General features: G+C 39.4%; 2 protein-coding genes across 3 annotated transcripts; both read left to right on the forward strand.

The window, feature by feature from the left end:
• The first annotated feature begins 207 nt into the window (after positions 1 to 207).
• On the forward strand, positions 208 to 7,903 carry arfgap3 (ADP-ribosylation factor GTPase activating protein 3). Its single transcript, XM_074698629.1, has 16 exons — positions 208 to 374; positions 1,034 to 1,152; positions 1,963 to 2,035; positions 2,123 to 2,254; positions 2,333 to 2,413; positions 2,520 to 2,610; positions 2,680 to 2,739; positions 2,829 to 2,875; positions 2,967 to 3,118; positions 3,209 to 3,340; positions 3,440 to 3,565; positions 3,645 to 3,797; positions 4,147 to 4,267; positions 4,813 to 4,900; positions 5,213 to 5,337; positions 5,424 to 7,903. The coding sequence occupies exons 1-16, from the start codon at positions 306 to 308 to the stop codon at positions 5,439 to 5,441; spliced, it is 1,587 nt and encodes a 528-aa protein (XP_074554730.1). The 5' UTR covers positions 208 to 305; the 3' UTR covers positions 5,442 to 7,903.
• A 643-nt stretch (positions 7,904 to 8,546) lies between these two features.
• ikbip (IKBKB interacting protein) lies at positions 8,547 to 14,546 on the forward strand. 2 transcript variants are annotated; one of them, XM_074697701.1, is made up of 4 exons: positions 8,563 to 9,232; positions 9,316 to 9,433; positions 12,989 to 13,210; positions 13,612 to 14,546. In XM_074697701.1, exons 1-4 carry the CDS (start codon positions 9,033 to 9,035, stop codon positions 14,161 to 14,163), a joined length of 1,092 nt encoding a protein of 363 aa, XP_074553802.1. In that variant the 5' UTR covers positions 8,563 to 9,032; the 3' UTR covers positions 14,164 to 14,546. The 2 variants fall into 2 exon arrangements, with proteins under 2 accessions (XP_074553801.1, XP_074553802.1); XM_074697700.1 differs by lacking the exons at positions 12,989 to 13,210; positions 13,612 to 14,546 and adding an exon at positions 10,805 to 12,588 and having other exon boundaries at positions 8,547 to 9,232.
• The last annotated feature ends 920 nt before the right edge of the window (positions 14,547 to 15,466 follow it).

A 15,466-nucleotide genomic window follows, 5' to 3' on the forward strand; every position in this document is an offset into this window, starting at 1 on the left:
AACGCACTCTTCATCTGAACATGCTTAACATTATAAAAGTTGAGTAAAAATCAGAAAAACACTGTGAAGACTGTGAAAGGTGCCCCAAAACCGCCTCCAACGTTAATGTTCTAATGGTGCGCATAAAAACTACACCACCCAGAATGCCTTGCTACAATAACATAACCACGGGTCGCTTTCATCCAATCAGAGCTCGTGTGTCACGTTCTCCAACTGACGTGTCGCACTGGGTTATTATTCAGGAAAAACACAGCTGTTTTTCCTGCTCCTCTTCTAACCGACAGGTATTACCCACGGACTGGACCATGTCAGAGCCCAGCAAGCAAGATATTTCAGCCATTTTCAAGCGACTTCGCTCTATCCCCACGAACAAGGTGAGGAATGAAACGGGACTACTGTGGGTGCTCTCTTTGACAAGGAAGTAAGCTGAACTAATGTTTGACACGTCGCACTGACTAACGCTAGTGCTAGTTCTAACCTAGCCTAATTTACCAATTAACTCAAACACAGTAGTACATAAAACAGAGGAATAGAAACATTGACACAACTTTTATGTCAAACAAACTCAATTTGTGACATCTCTGAAGAATTACGTTTTAGAAAATGACGCACTTTCTGGCCAGGTGGTTGACAGCCCTGCTAACCAGCTACAGTAGACAGCTGACATTAGCCATATTTGTTGAGAGCTTCATTTCTGTTTGTTTAAAACTTCTTCGACGCCCTTAGTCCACTTATATAAACGTATCACACCTGGACCTAAGCCAGTGCTGTAATATAAAGTGCAAAATTCATCCCACTATTCTGACAGCTGTTATATGGGAAGCATATTTCACATGTTATCATGAGTTTCATTCACTTTTATGTGGATTAAACCTGACAAGGAGCTCTGACTGTGTTCACTTTTACATTTGGTTGGAAGTTTTGATCTCAATAAAGAGGGAGTCAGGTTTTGACTTGAGTGTTATTTGTGTGATTACAACTTGAATGACTACATTAAAACAAATTTTGTTGTTTTTTTTAAATTCTGCTTTAGGTTTGCTTTGACTGCTCAGCCAAAAACCCAAGCTGGGCCAGCATCACCTATGGTGTTTTCCTGTGTATAGATTGCTCTGGGACACACAGGTCTCTTGGGGTGCACCTGTCCTTCATCAGGTATGTAAGGACTTATTTCTGTACTTATTGTTAAAATAACCAGTTTCTGAGTATCAGTATCAGTATTAGTATCAGCTGATACCAATGCCCAGGTCTTGTCCTCAGTAATTAGAAAAATAGACTGGTTCATCCCTTATCTTAGCAACCAATTTGCATCAACTTAAAATCACCTCTTGAAAACCCTGAATCAGGAGTCAAGAGCTACATTTGTCTCAGGGTCAACATTTTTTCAAGCAGACACTGTGAGGGCCAGTTTTTTTTTTCATGAAGCAAATAAAAAAAAATTGTATCCCCAAGTGAATTTTATTCAAAATGTATGTTAAATTTTTAGTATTCATCAGTTGACTCATAGTAACTGTTCTAGAGTTAGCCTCCAGGAGGCGATTTTGATATTTCAGGTTTCATATTTGTGAGACTGTCAAATTGTCCATCAGCGTTAAATTCAGTGTCACGGGCTGTAGAGAACAGCAGCAGGAGAAAGACCTTCTGAAAATATTCAAATCCTAGAAAATGTCACTCTCATAGAGCCTGAAGTAGTAAGTTGAATCAGAAAAGCTCAGCTGTGATGAAGAATGGACAGATAATTATAGTTTTATAGTGCCAACTTTTGGAACTGCTGCACCTGTGTGTCTCATCTGCAGCAAAACTCTTGCTGCTGCTAAAGAATTTATTCAGGCATCACCCCAACACAAAACATGTAAGCTTAGAGGAGTCAAATCCTGAACTGTCAGAGGCCCGTCAGTCAGAGTAAAATTTCAACTATGAAATCTTAATACCTAAAAGAAAACATCCTGATTTTGTGTTTCACAGATCCACAGAGCTGGATTTCAACTGGTCCTGGTTCCAGCTGAGGTGTATGCAAGTGGGAGGCAATTCCAATGCAGTCAGTACACAAAGAGCAATTAGCAGAACAAAGCAACCAACAGTGTGCACATTCAGTGTTTCTAAATTTGCTTATGTTTTTGCTCAGGTTGCATTTTTCAATCAACACGGCTGCACGTCCAACGCGGCAAACACCAAGTACAACAGCCGAGCTGCCCAGCTGTACAGAGACAAGATAAAAACTCTGGGGACGCAGGCCACCAGACGCCATGGCACAGAGGTAGTTTCTTAAATTTGTTTACAATTATTTGCATAAATTTTTAAGTCGTGCTCATTTTTCTGCTCGTCTTCTGTGCAGTTGTGGCTCGACAGTCAGGCTCCCCTCTCCCCGACATCGCCAGGCGATAAGCACGTTGATTTCTTCAGTCTGCACTCACAGGTAGAGAAGTATTCTGTCTTAGCACATGTGTTTTTCCTCTGTTTGACACCTGAGAAGTGTCAGGATTAGTGATTTCACCACCTGTGTTTGTGTGATGATGCTTCAGGCTGAACCTGACCTGAATCTGAACATGGCCAAGATGAGTCTCAGCTCCTCTGTGTCAGAGAGACCCTCAACCCCAGAGGAGGACAGAAATGGTATAAATTTACTCACCTGCTGTGTTTGTTGAACTACCACATGTGTTGCTCATGCGTTATTTATTGCAGGTAACTCAGAGGAGGGTCCCAGTGTGGATATGCTGAGTGTTTCTCCAAAAGCAAACCCAGGTAACAGATTTGGACCAAAAGATCTTGTTCCTTCTTAATCTGTGCTTATCCAAAGGAGATGTAACCTTTCTGTTTTCTGATCTCTCCAGATCTCCACTCCCTCCTCAAGAAAAAGCCAACTGCTGCCAAGAAAACAGTGCGTGTCTATCACATCCTTTTAAACCTGATTGCATTTCTATTCAAACATTTTACATTCATGGGTTTTACAAAACATGTCTGTATTTTAGCTGGCTTCAAAAAAAGGCGGTCTTGGCGCTCAGAAGGTTAGCGGTAAAAGTTTTTCCGAGCTTGAGAAGAAAGCTCAAGCTGCTGACAAACTCCGGGAGAAAGAGGAGAGCACTGCTGCTTTCAAGAGGAACTCTCAAACCGAGGAATCAATGTCAGTATCTGATTTTTTTTTTCTGTTAGCTGCTGTTTTCTACCTGCGGTTATGATTTTCAACTCTTTTGTTTTTGATTCTTTCCCTCAGCGCTCCATCCCTGCGACTGGCCTACAAGGATCTGGAGCAGCAGAGAAAAATGGAGGAGAAGAAGTTGAAGGGATTGGAGGGAAAGAAGAAAGAACAAGCGGAGAGACTGGGCATGGGGCTCGGCATCAGAGGGTATGATGATGATGATGATGATGAAGAGGAGACATTAACACTTTCCTCTTCTATGTTTCTTGCTCTCATCATCGTTCTGTTTCCTACACCTCTCTGCAGCGGAGTGTCTCACTCTGTGACGTCGGACATGCACATCATCCAGCAGGAGACTCCTGTGGGGGTCAAAAGCAACAAAGGGCGACGGTTTGTCGATGATGAGGATGAAGAAGGATCCTTCATCTCCCGGTTAGATGACAGAATTACACATTACATCCCACACACTGTTTCATCCCTTTACCTAACCTTCTGAATTTCCCTCTCTCAGGGTCTCGTCTCGTAATGATGAACCACCAGAGTTCTCTGATAACTTCTCCTCGAGGTGGGATGATAAAAATGAGGGAGGAGGCTGGATGAAGGAGAGCAAGAAGCCAGAGCCAGACTTTTACCTGACCTCTACAATGTCATCACTGGATGACAGGTACTTAGTGTTCTGTAACTGCTGCACTAAAACTCATGACTGGTTTGTTTTTTCTTTATGCATAAGTACAAAGTTCTCTGTAACAGGCTTGAAAGGAGCTGGAATTATCTGTTATCACATTTCTATTCATGGATATTTTAAAATAACAGTAAAATATGGGCTACGAGGTCTCAAGCAATAACATACATCAATCATTAAAATAAAACCAACATATGAACAAAGGAGCTATCAGCTGTTTGAGACTGGAAGACTAAAAATTCCCCTCTAAGACTTCCTCTTTTCAGAGTTTACAGCTTTTTCTTTGGGTGTTTCTTAACAGTTGTCACATCTCAGCATTGTTTTTTATCAGGCCCACATCTAGAAGAAAAGCAGAGCTCGCCCCAGAATCTGATGAAGCTCAGAAGAAGTATGGAGCTGATGTGAAATCCATCTCCTCAGACATGTTCTTTGGGAAACAGGATAACTCTGAGGTGTCTTACTCTCTCTATACATTAGCACGCATTTTTCCATCCATTGGGGTAGTTTAGTATGTTTTTTGAGCCAGGAGGGCACTTAAGCGTGTGTTGTGGCTCTAAAGTGGGCACTTTAGCGCACGTTTTTCAACAATTTAGCCTGCTTTCCACTCTGTGCCCACCACCGTTTAAAAGCATGACACTGACACGTTTTTTTATTGTATCTGGACTCTAATAAAAATTTCCATGTTAATCCTGATACCATAACTATTAGAACTGAAAACTGTTTTTCTAATCATGATGTAAGATAAGAAGAGAAAATACCTTCAATTCATCCCACAAGGGGAAATTTACAGATTTACAGTTGCAATACAGTACACTAAAAACTACAGTAAAATACTGCACATTCATAAAATATAGAGCTTTAATGTTAACAGGACCAAAAGTTACAGGTGATTATAAAGTATTTTTATCGAGTCTGTCTGTGACAGTATTTACATAAACTTGGAGGACAACTTCCTATTATAAGAAAAATAACAAACTATATGTTTTCTATGCTTCAGTACGAGGCCAAAACACGACTGGAAAGATTCTCTGGGAGCGCTTCTATAAGCTCAGCTGACCTCTTTGATGAGCAGAAGAAACAGACAGGTAACAAACACCTCCTACAATTGCACCAAATCTATTGAAGGGTTACTGTAATGGCCTGAATATGAGACCAATGCCCCTTTTCATGTTTTAGAAAAAAGTATTTTGAAGACCAAATCTTGTTTTCATGTAAAAAATAACAGTAATTGGAGAATAGCATGACATCACCACCTATCTCTTCCCACATTTCTTGCCCTGAAACTGTCCTTTCAATATCTCATAGTAGGGTCATTACGGTTATTTTGGGGGTATTTTAAAAGCCTCAATGTTTTCTTTCCTTCTTCTTAACTCTCTGTGTCTGTCTTTTATTCATAGCCAGCTCATACCGTCTGACCAACGTGTTGCCCAGCGCTCCTGACATGTCGCAGCTCAAACTGGGAGTGCGCTCAGTTGCGGGAAAACTCTCTGTCATGGCCAGTGGCGTAGTTAGCTCAATTCAGGTCAGTCATGAAAGAAGGCACTGCCATGGCAAAATAATATAAACAGAAGTTTTAAGTTTTAAAACTGTACTCTCCTTTTTTTCCAGGATCACTACAGCTCCTGACTCATGATGGGCGTAGTCTGTGGTTCGGCGCCCTCATACCTTACCGTCCTCTGTTTTCAGAGTCTGAGAAGTTTCCTATGAGTGGTTGTCACTCGTGAGTTTAACAAAAAAGAAGAATGATCAATCAGTGCTGTGGACAAATTTGTCCTAAAGTGTACCCCTGAAATAACCCTAAAGACATCTCTGTTTAGTTTTACATGAGACAATGTACATAAACCAGAAGGCACAATATTTCAGTACAGCTGTATTTCCCTGCTGGCACCTTAAAGGTAGATCTATGTGTATAATTTAGACATGAAGAATATTGAGTTTGCAGTTTATTACTTTGCTTTGCGGTCTTGGGGTTTATATATTTAGAAATGCTGTATGTAGCACAAGGTGTTTTGAAGGAGAGGTTTTCTTTTTGTAACGAGGTCAGAAGATCCTAAGCAGAGATAAATGAGTTGTGAGTCTTTAACTGTTCCTGTTTTTCTCATAGTACTCTGTGGTGCATTGTTTTTGTGTTTCAGACATTCCTGAGGGTTTGAAAGTGTCCTTTCTGTCCCCCAAAGTGCACTTATGTTTTCACTTTCACAGGACCAAAAGCTGATTAAGTGGCCTTGTGGGGACTGGATTTAGATTTATAAAGTGTACTGCCCCATTAGCATATAGCTTTCATTGTTTTTCAAACGGCTGTACTTTGCTTTTTATCATTATTTTCGTTTAGATGCATGGATTTATAACACTTACATTTGTTTAGCAAATAAAGCTAGCTTTTGGTAGCATTCAATAAGCTTAGTTTAGCTGCAAACATGTACAAACAGCTGCCCTTTATTTCCAAAAAGGACACATCCACTGACTAACTCTGTAGCCTGGTGTCCTGCTTAAGAAATTGAATTAAAAAAAAAAAAGTTACTCAAGGTCGATTTTGCTAGCCAGGACAGAGTTAGCTAGAGTTAGTCTTCATTGCCACAGACAGTATAATACTAAGATGTTTTTTCAGTGACATCAGCTTTTGGTGTCTGAAGAGGTTTTTTGAAAAACTGCATTGCACCCCCTATAAGACAGCTTCGTCTTTGCCCACAGTTGCACAAATTTATGCTGAAAAAAATGAAATCTGCTTCTGCACAGTTAACATAAAAAATAAGCTATTTAGCCTTTGGAGCCTGCCTCAAGTGGACACTCATGGAAATGCAGCTTTTTTTTTTTTAACATCTTCACATTTTCTTCATTTAACACGGCAGGTTCCACTATTTTACTGCCAATCTCAAGCTTTTATCCTAAGCTAATCAGACACGTAGCTTTGGTATAAAATACAGGCATTAGGAAGATATGAGGCGTTCAGAACACAGTTTCCATTAAAGGAGTTAATGGAAACTGGATTTAAAAGCACTAAAACATTATACAAATTAAGACTAGCTGCACTATGTGTCACATTCCGTTACTTTTCTCAATCCCATAATTTGGAGTTTAAGAGGTTATAATGATTATTGCAGTAAAGATGGTACCATGCCGAATTATTAATGGGGTGCCTTTGATGTTTTGCTTTAATTTGTTGCTACTTATTGTTGGAAATTTTGTTTACATGTCTGAGGTGACTTTCTTTGTTGTCATCTTTGGTGTTTAACTGGACAACAGGTTCGTTGAAGTCAGATAAAATGTTGTGGTTGGACCTCTCTGTAGCAATCAGGCCTCACTTTGAAACCGAATGTAAACAATCTGTTTGGAGCCTTTGAAGTGGCATTTGTTGTTGCTGGAATATACTGCCAAGTCTTTGATCAAGTCCAGTTTGGCAGAGCTGGAAATTTGGCATATGTAGCACTTGAAGTGGTGCTGAAGTTTGATAACAACTTTAAAGTGGCAGCGACCCTAAAACTGCTTCTTGAAATATTCAAACCGTGCATATTCCTGAGTGCTCTTAACACTTCTCAGGAGTCTGATAAAAGTTGTAAAACATAACACACTAAAAGAGGGCAAAGTAGATCCTTTAATGACCAAATGTTGTTTATTCCATCACTAAATGCCTTAGTCCAAAGAAGTCTTATTCATTTGCCCTTGTTGCTCTGAAGCGTGGAGTCATCTTGTTACCTTTTTGCACATAATTTGCTAGAAAATGCACGTGGCAGCTTTTGCTTGAATGTACTGAAATGCAATTGAACCTTTTGCCTCCAAAAATTTGTCCATGTTAGTTTTTAATTTTGTGAATCTTTGTATATGATTTGATCTGATTTGTTGATGTCTAGTATCATTAAATGTTACTTAAAAGAAAGCAGCTCATGTAATTGACAGGGCTCTGTTAGTTTATCGTATAAAAGAGATCATGCACAGTTGTTAAATATTAAAGGAAAAACTGAAGTGTTCACAAAAACTGTGAAGCTGAAACTTCAACAAAAAATGCTGTAAAAGACTTTGAAAAAGTTTTGACATATTTTGACACTTAAAATGTAAGTTAGATTTTGGAAACATGAGGAATAAATGGCTTATGCGTATGCTTGTTGTATTGTCATTTTGTTTCCTAAACTGTAAAAACTTGTGTTTTCCATATTGTAACTACAAGTGGTAGTTTATACAAAAGGTTGTTAAAATTTCAGACTTTCAGTTCATCTTTTTTGTCTTTCAGACTAGCAGTCCTAAATTTGAAGAAAAGGAAAATAAGGATATTTGTCAGTTCATAAAGATATGATGGAGGAGATTTTTGACAAGTTGTTTTTATAGTTTTGTGCGGCAACACTTTTTCAGAATAACCAATTACTTTCTGATGTTATCTTTCTCTGTGTCTCCACCTAAAAAAAAATCACATTCCTCAAGTAAATTAAGTAATTTATCTCATTAGATCAAGAAAAAGGTTGTTTTCACGAAATAATGAGAAATTTTTGTTTTAAGTTTCCTGCTGATCTAAAAAGAGAAGAGAAAATGAGACAAACGTTTCCATTATTTTAAGAAAAGTATTTGTTTTCTGGGGCTTACAAGAAAAGTAAGATGAGTTCTCGAGTAAAGAACTGAAATGAACTTATCTCAAAAATGCTGAGAAAATGAAATATATTTAATCATGACCTTTTAAGGCATCTGGCTATGGCAGTAATAGGCTTCCGTAATTACTGTTGATAAAGCCACATTCAGAGGGGGAAAAGCTGGCAGCCGCTTACGTGGCTGGCTGAAGCGTTCAGGGTGCTTCCAATGCTGTCGGAACTTTGAATATTCTGGACTGAGAACAAGTTGTACCTGCAGTAAATTGACCAGAAATATAAGCAAATGTATTCAAATCAGTGTGCGACTTACGAGGGAAAATAAGAACATCTACAGCATAAAGTCTTATTTTTTAATAATCAATTTTCAACAAGCTACTTCGCATGAAGTATTTGCATTTTCGAGCTGAAGAAGAGCACTGGAACGCCGCATTTTCCCAAGGGATAGTAGAGCCATTTAAGGATAGCGTAAAATACGACAAACGCAACATATTTGGCCATTTCTCTGTTTTCATTATGAACTTCTCTGTTGAAAAGCTCTTTTATTTTACTGTACATCGCCTTGGAAAGAAGTAAGACTCTTTTTTTATGAACTGTAAGGACATTTCATCGCAGTAAAAGTTGCGAAGAGAACCAGTGTGCGAAAATGTCTACTGAAGTGAAACAGAGGAAGAAATCTCAGAAACAACGTGATGAAGTGACAGAAACTTCAAACAACAAACATGAAGATAAACCGGTGAAGACAGAAGCTGAAAACAGCGCAGCAGCTCAGAAAACATCGTCATGTTTGGACATGAGGAGTTTAATGTGCTTACTGTCGCTTTCAGCGTGTGGAGCTTTGAGCTGGTGAGTCGAGTATTACAATTTGTGAGATGCTCTTTTTCATGTACTGTGTTCTTTTACTTAAGTTTCTTACTGTTTGTTTTCAGGATGGTGTTACAACAGAATGAGAGGTTCTCCCAGATTGAGGAAAAGTACAAGTTCTTACACGGAAAGACTTCGAGTTTGTTCGACATGGAGGAAGAAGTGCTGAAAGTTTCCAAAAAGGTGCGTTTATGGAACAGGTCTTGAACTGATTTCATGGATGGGGATTTGAAAACGTACACAAATATCACTGTTTCAATTCAGTTTTGTGGATAGCTTACAGGAAAGTATATTTAACTTATTGTCCATTGGTTTGCCTATCTGTAATTCTGATACAACGGATGCCTTTGGAGTTTATTGCCCACAGTATACCTGGGTCTGTGCCCTTTATGATAAGTGTTTTTTTGATATTCATGCTTCTGCTCCTAACATTTTCAATAATTTTATGGGCCATTCATTTTTTGTTTCGTTTTTCAACGTCAGACCTGAGTTAAAATTCTGTAAGAACAAAGTCTAAATTTTTAAAAACATAATTCTGAAAACAGAAATCAGGATTCTGACTTTTAGCTTAAGGTGTAAAGTAAAATTGGGACTTTAAATTCAGAGATGCGTGATTCAAGCCAAAATCATTTTTTTCTCTGAGTGACATTCTTCTAAATTTTTGTTCCCACACTTATTACTTTTTTCTTGGAAATCTGAGGGGGAAATTTGTTTTGATGCCAGACTACGGGGAAAAAATCCAATGTTTTTAAGTTACTGTACATTTCTTTAAATGTTCATTCAAAAATCAAATACAGCAGAGATGGCTAAGAAACAAACAATGGGGAAACCAATAAGTAATAGAACAGCAATTATGAAAAAAAATATATTGTGAAAACCAACCAACAAACAAAAAGAAAACATAGTAGATTACAGAGTTGTGTACCTTTTTGCCCAAAGCTATACCATTCAAAATTTCCTTTTTTATGTTAGCCTAGCCTCCAGTTCTTGTTTTCATTTGCTATTTAGCCCCTTCGGTACATTACAGTGACTTTTGCAAAACAAAAGTAGCTCATATACTTAATTACAAAGTCAAACTATGTTTGTGTTCTAACAATATGTAAAGTTGTTGATTTTTTTTGGGATTTGGCTGAAGTGATGTTCACTCTATGTTTAAACACAAGTGTAGTCCTAGAAGTCATTAGTATTTTATGTTCATTGAGTTTTGTGATTTTAGTAGTTCTTTAAATTTTTGACGTCTCCTTTTCTTTCTAAATTCTGGATATTTTTTCCTAATTGGCCAAATTAAGAAAATCCTTAAAAAGTGCAACAAACAACTTCCTTGTTTGTTTTTAACGCAAATTCCTTAAAAATATTTCTCATAAATCCGCAACTCGTCAGTTATGCATCACTCCTTCATCTGGAATACCCTCAGAGTGACCTCCATGAACAGTTTACAGTTCACTTCCACTCTATCCCAGCATGCTCTCTGTCCCCTGCTGTATCTATCATGTGTGCATGAGGATCTTAGAGCCCCCACAGAAACAGCCCTCCTGTTTTGTGTTGCGGCTGCAGCTTGCCGCCTCTGAGGATGACCTACAGGAGGCGCTCTCCACCGTCTCCTTGGCGACACGACTCCAGCAGGACATCTCCGCCCTCCACTCTGCTGTCATGGCGATGCAGGATGACGAGAACTCTGCCTCCCGCGACCTGCAGACGGTCAATGCCCACTTCCTCAATGTGACTGAGACGTGGCAGGAGCGCCTCGCTGTGATCTCCTCTGACCTCACCGCGCTCAAGGCTGAGTCCAGGGAGGCCCACGCTGGAGCCACAGATCGGGTGAACGAGGCTGAGCGGAGAGCCGGGACCCTGGAGGAGAGGCTGGAGGAGCTGGAGGATAGCACCAGGAGGAACGCTCGAGCTCTGGAGCGCACGGAGGAGGACGACGCCAAGCGGGCTCAGGATCAGCTGGACTGGAACACAAAGCGGATCCACAACCTGGAGGTGCAGATCAGCACTTTGAGTAAGAAGGAGGCGGAGCTTAGTACTCAGCTGGAGGAGCACATTCCAAAGGCGCAGGAGTGTGAGGAGCACCTGCCACAGGTTGAGGAGGCTGTACGCTCCATCCTGAGGCTGGGTGGCGATCTGAGCGCAGCAGAGAAGCGTCTAGAGGAGGTGACACTACAGGTGTTTGGGACTGAAGACAGCATGCTGAAAGCTCTGAGCGAAATCCTGGAGATCAGGCAGGAGCTGGACACACTGCAGGCTCAGAACAGCATCCTGAAGATGAAAAACGAGCTGTCCGTGGTCAAAGAGGCAGTGCGTGAGCTCACCATGGTGCTGAAGGAAAGTCGGGTTGAAAGCCAGCAAGATGCTCTGGAGGAAGGAGGCTGGAAAAACACTGAGGAGGAAGAGGAGGAGATACCATGGGAGGAGTGGGAAGAGGATGACGGTACAACTCAGCCTCCTTCTGACGACATCACTCAATGATGTCAACAAGGGACAAGGAGTGTCTCAGAAATCTGTGCCAGAGACAGTTACAGCTCAGTTTGAATGTTTTTCAAGATGTGCACCTCATTTTTCCTCCACAAACTGTGACTATCGTAGCTTTTGAGTCCTTAAAATCTGTATGAGCTAACGTCCATGTTCACCTTGCAAAATTAGAAAGCACAAAAAGCAAAGAATCAGAATTTCATGACGATAAATCACATCAATCAGCCATAACTTCATGATCACCTGTCCTATTATTGCATAGCTCCCCTTCTCGTCAACTCAGGGCCAAAACCACCCATACCTGATACCGAAACATTAGCAGCTGATCCTTTAATGGAGGAAGTTGTGGATTTGGCCTCCTTGAATCAGACTTGTTGACCAACATTTCATACAGATGCTCCATTGGATTAAAATCTGGAGATTAAGGCGATTAGTACTTGTTGTCATGGTCTTCCAGGCCACCTTATTCCATCACATCTTTAGTATTTACATTAAACATACAGTAATTACTCCAAAGCCAGTCATTTGCACTGAAACTGGTCTGCAGTAATTTGTGTCTGTCTTTATAAAACCTCATTAAACTCAACTAAGGAATCAATTGGTTGGTCAACAACAAAAAAATGTTGCCAATCTATTAAGATAACAGAAACTCCATAAATTTCTGCTCTGCTATTCATTCCTTCCTTTTTTTATTTGTACATTTGAAAATGTTTTTTTTGTCACCATCTCTCCATCAAAAATGCATTTTTATGACATCATCTTGTGCTCATGAAGTAGTAGTGTGCTAAAGAAAGCCTTAAAGTTTGAGATATAAGTATTAAAGAAAAGAAATTATTGAATGTGGAACAGTTTCATTCTTGAATTGTCAGTATTTTCTGTTGTAGAGGATTACTTTTGTCATAGTTGTATAGCTTGTTTTGTTTTTTGAACAATGCTTTATTTTGTCCTTTTTAAACATGTAAACTGTTTTACCACATATTTAATAAAACTAAATTTTTCTAAAAAAAAAGTTTTATTTTTTTTTGTTTTTCTATGGTTTCTTGTTAGTGTACTTTTAGCTTCTACAAAGAATTTTGAGTTGGTGACAATATTGGCGCCCCCTGTGGACAAAATTTATAAGTCATACAGAAGCTTTAACATGGAGCTTCTAGCACCAAATATTATTCCAAATAACTCACCAGAAATTTCATGTAATATGTAGATTCCCCTTAACACAAAGTCGTAGCTGTTTTTTCATCCGTGCACTCGCTGTATGTTCCCTTTCAGTGTGAGAACATCCAGCCGATGCTGGAAGATCTTGGGGTTCAGCGGGGGGCTCTACAGCCTCGTCTGGAGAGTTTGGAGCAGGACGTGAGCCGGCTGAAGGAGTGGTCCTCGGGTCTGAGTGAAAACCGAGCTCAGCTTCAGACGAGGCTGACGGTGCTGAGAGACGCTGTGGGACAGATTGAGGAGCGCACCTCGGCGATCACGAAGGACTTCAGCAACAAGGTGTGTCAGAAGTTATCTTCAGTTTTACACATACAGGTGACAAAATAAAACCAAAGGAACAAAAATTAGGAATTCAAAGTTTTTTCTTTTTTTTCATTTCCAAATAAGCATAGAAGATGTCAAAAATATCTCACAGTTGGTGTTAAATCTTGAGATGTGTCATTTTGCAAATTGGACCAACCTTACTTTTACTTCTTTCACTAGTTATCTGAAAAGGTTTTTTCCCCCTAGCAACAGAAAAAAAAGTATGTAGCACAAAATGTGTATCTAAAAAAATAACAGTCATCATCTTTAGATAAATATATAAATAAATAAATATTTTCGTCATTAATTCAATGGGATTTATCCACCTTTATACTATCATTTAAACCAAGTATTGTTCTTCTGTCATCCTCCTGTAGGTGGCGGCGGTGAGGACTGATGTGCGCAGGATGGATGGCCTGCAGTCAGAGCTGGAGTCTCTTCTCTCTAAGGTTGGAGAGCTGGAGGAAAAGACAACCCAGGTGGAGCGCAGCATGATCAAACGCATCGGGGACGTTCTGGCCAACAGCATCGACCGAGTCTCGAATCTCCGCTCTGCCTCTGAACGCAACTCTCAGGCCATAGACCAGCTCCGCAAGCGGGTCCCTGAACTCACCGCGGCTGATGCACAGATATCTGAGCGCCTCAGGGAGCTGGAGAGCGGCCGAGCTCGAGTGATCAGAGCGGTGACCTTTGCTTCTGACCTGAAACCAAAAGTGACCTCTATCAAAAGAGACTTTGGGGCGTTTGAGCCACAGGTGTCAGATTTGACTCTGCGTATTGGAAGACTGGCAGAGGATCTGAGCAAGAGAGAGCAGGAGATCGCTGAGCTCAGACAGACATTGGCTAACCTCACAGCAGTGGAGGGAGATTTAAGTTTAACATCGAAACAGGTGAATGAAATTTCTGAAATATCGGATGCACACTCATGAGACACATACAAGACTTTTTTTTAGCAGTTTATTCATTTTTTGAACCATGTTTGAAATTTTTCTGCAATAAAACTTTTATTCTGAAAACCAAACAATAAGTGTTATTGTGCAAGCTGGTGAGTATGATATTTCGGTTTGTTCAGGCCTCCTGTATATCTTTGTCCAGTAAGGTTTTATGATTGGTTGAAAATGTAGTTAATAATGATTCTAATTTCACGTTTTCACCTCAAGTTCCTAATTTTATCCAAAATTCTTTTGGTGTAAGTAGGCGTTTGAAAGGACACATCACAAAAATACAAATCAATGCGATATTTTGTGATTTGAAAGGTTTAAACTTTAACAGTGGAGAAAGTATGGAAGCTCTAAAATGTCATGTTATGTGATTTTTTTTCTTTTTCCATTTTCTGGAGACGTAAGTTTCTTTGATTTTTTTTAAAATAAATATTTATTTTTCTTGTGACCATTAAGAAAACAAACCTGCTTGCTTTCTCTAAAATATGATATTTTTCAGACAATCAAAAAATCAAATTAGTAGGTTGATTGCTATCATCCAGAAAATGGTGTCAAGCTGCCTTTTTGCTGCTGCCCATATGTTTGAGGTAGGTCATCCTATTTTTGTACGTCTTTTTGCTTTTTAAACCACAAAAAACATTAATTTAATACTTTGTCAACAGTTAATTGTATGATTATCTTAGGACATGTGAGAAAGACGAAAATAATCATAATAACTTGAAAAAACATGGTTTCTTTTCAAACAAATTAACTCTTTATCTTAAGAAACATTTAGAATTTTTCTTTACCTTGACCCTTTAGGGCTTCCATACAAAAGCTTCTTCAGTTAAGGGTTTGTAGCCAAACAGAGCCTCACAACAATGTGTAGTCTTTCAAATATCCTCCAGTAAAATAAATGTCAGTTTAACACAGTTGTGTACCTCAGGGTCTGTTTGGACACTAATGTGCAAAGCTAGGCTAAAGTAATCCCCCCTTTATTTTTTGGCTATGCTAAGTGACAACTGGTTTTGTAGCAATAACTCAACCTGAACATTTTTCTACTTCAAATAGAACGAAACTTTTTGTTAACATTGTTTGGACAAAAGCACCTCTTCACCTTTTGTAAAGACTTGAAATTCTAGTTTGTTGCCTTGTCAGAATAGCTTCTTGTTTCTGCTAAAGTGGTCACGCAGCAGAGAGACCTCAGGCATTTGGAAGGGAGACGCATTTCAACACAACACCTGGAGAGAGAAGCCAAACACTTCTACACCTAAGGGGAAAAATTACATGTTGTATGTCACTGTGAATACAT

The sequence above is a fragment of the Halichoeres trimaculatus genome, unplaced genomic scaffold (genome assembly GCF_033239565.1).
Source record: "Halichoeres trimaculatus isolate MK-OKI-2021-1 unplaced genomic scaffold, fHalTri1.1 fHalTri1_scaffold_21, whole genome shotgun sequence".
Lineage (NCBI taxonomy): Eukaryota > Metazoa > Chordata > Actinopteri > Labriformes > Labridae > Halichoeres > Halichoeres trimaculatus.

Bases quoted from the DNA above. Each gene is read 5' to 3' on its own strand.
- arfgap3 (XM_074698629.1), top strand. From the start codon at position 306: ATGTCAGAGCCCAGCAAGCAAGATATTTCAGCCATTTTCAAGCGACTT. The intron at 2,611-2,679 runs GTATAAATTTAC...TATTTATTGCAG, and splicing joins CCCAGAGGAGGACAGAAATG to GTAACTCAGAGGAGGGTCCC. The intron at 2,876-2,966 runs GTGCGTGTCTAT...TCTGTATTTTAG, and splicing joins CAACTGCTGCCAAGAAAACA to CTGGCTTCAAAAAAAGGCGG.
- ikbip (XM_074697700.1), top strand. From the start codon at position 9,033: ATGTCTACTGAAGTGAAACAGAGGAAGAAATCTCAGAAACAACGTGAT. The intron at 9,233-9,315 runs GTGAGTCGAGTA...GTTTGTTTTCAG, and splicing joins GCGTGTGGAGCTTTGAGCTG to GATGGTGTTACAACAGAATG. The intron at 9,434-10,804 runs GTGCGTTTATGG...TTGCGGCTGCAG, and splicing joins TGCTGAAAGTTTCCAAAAAG to CTTGCCGCCTCTGAGGATGA.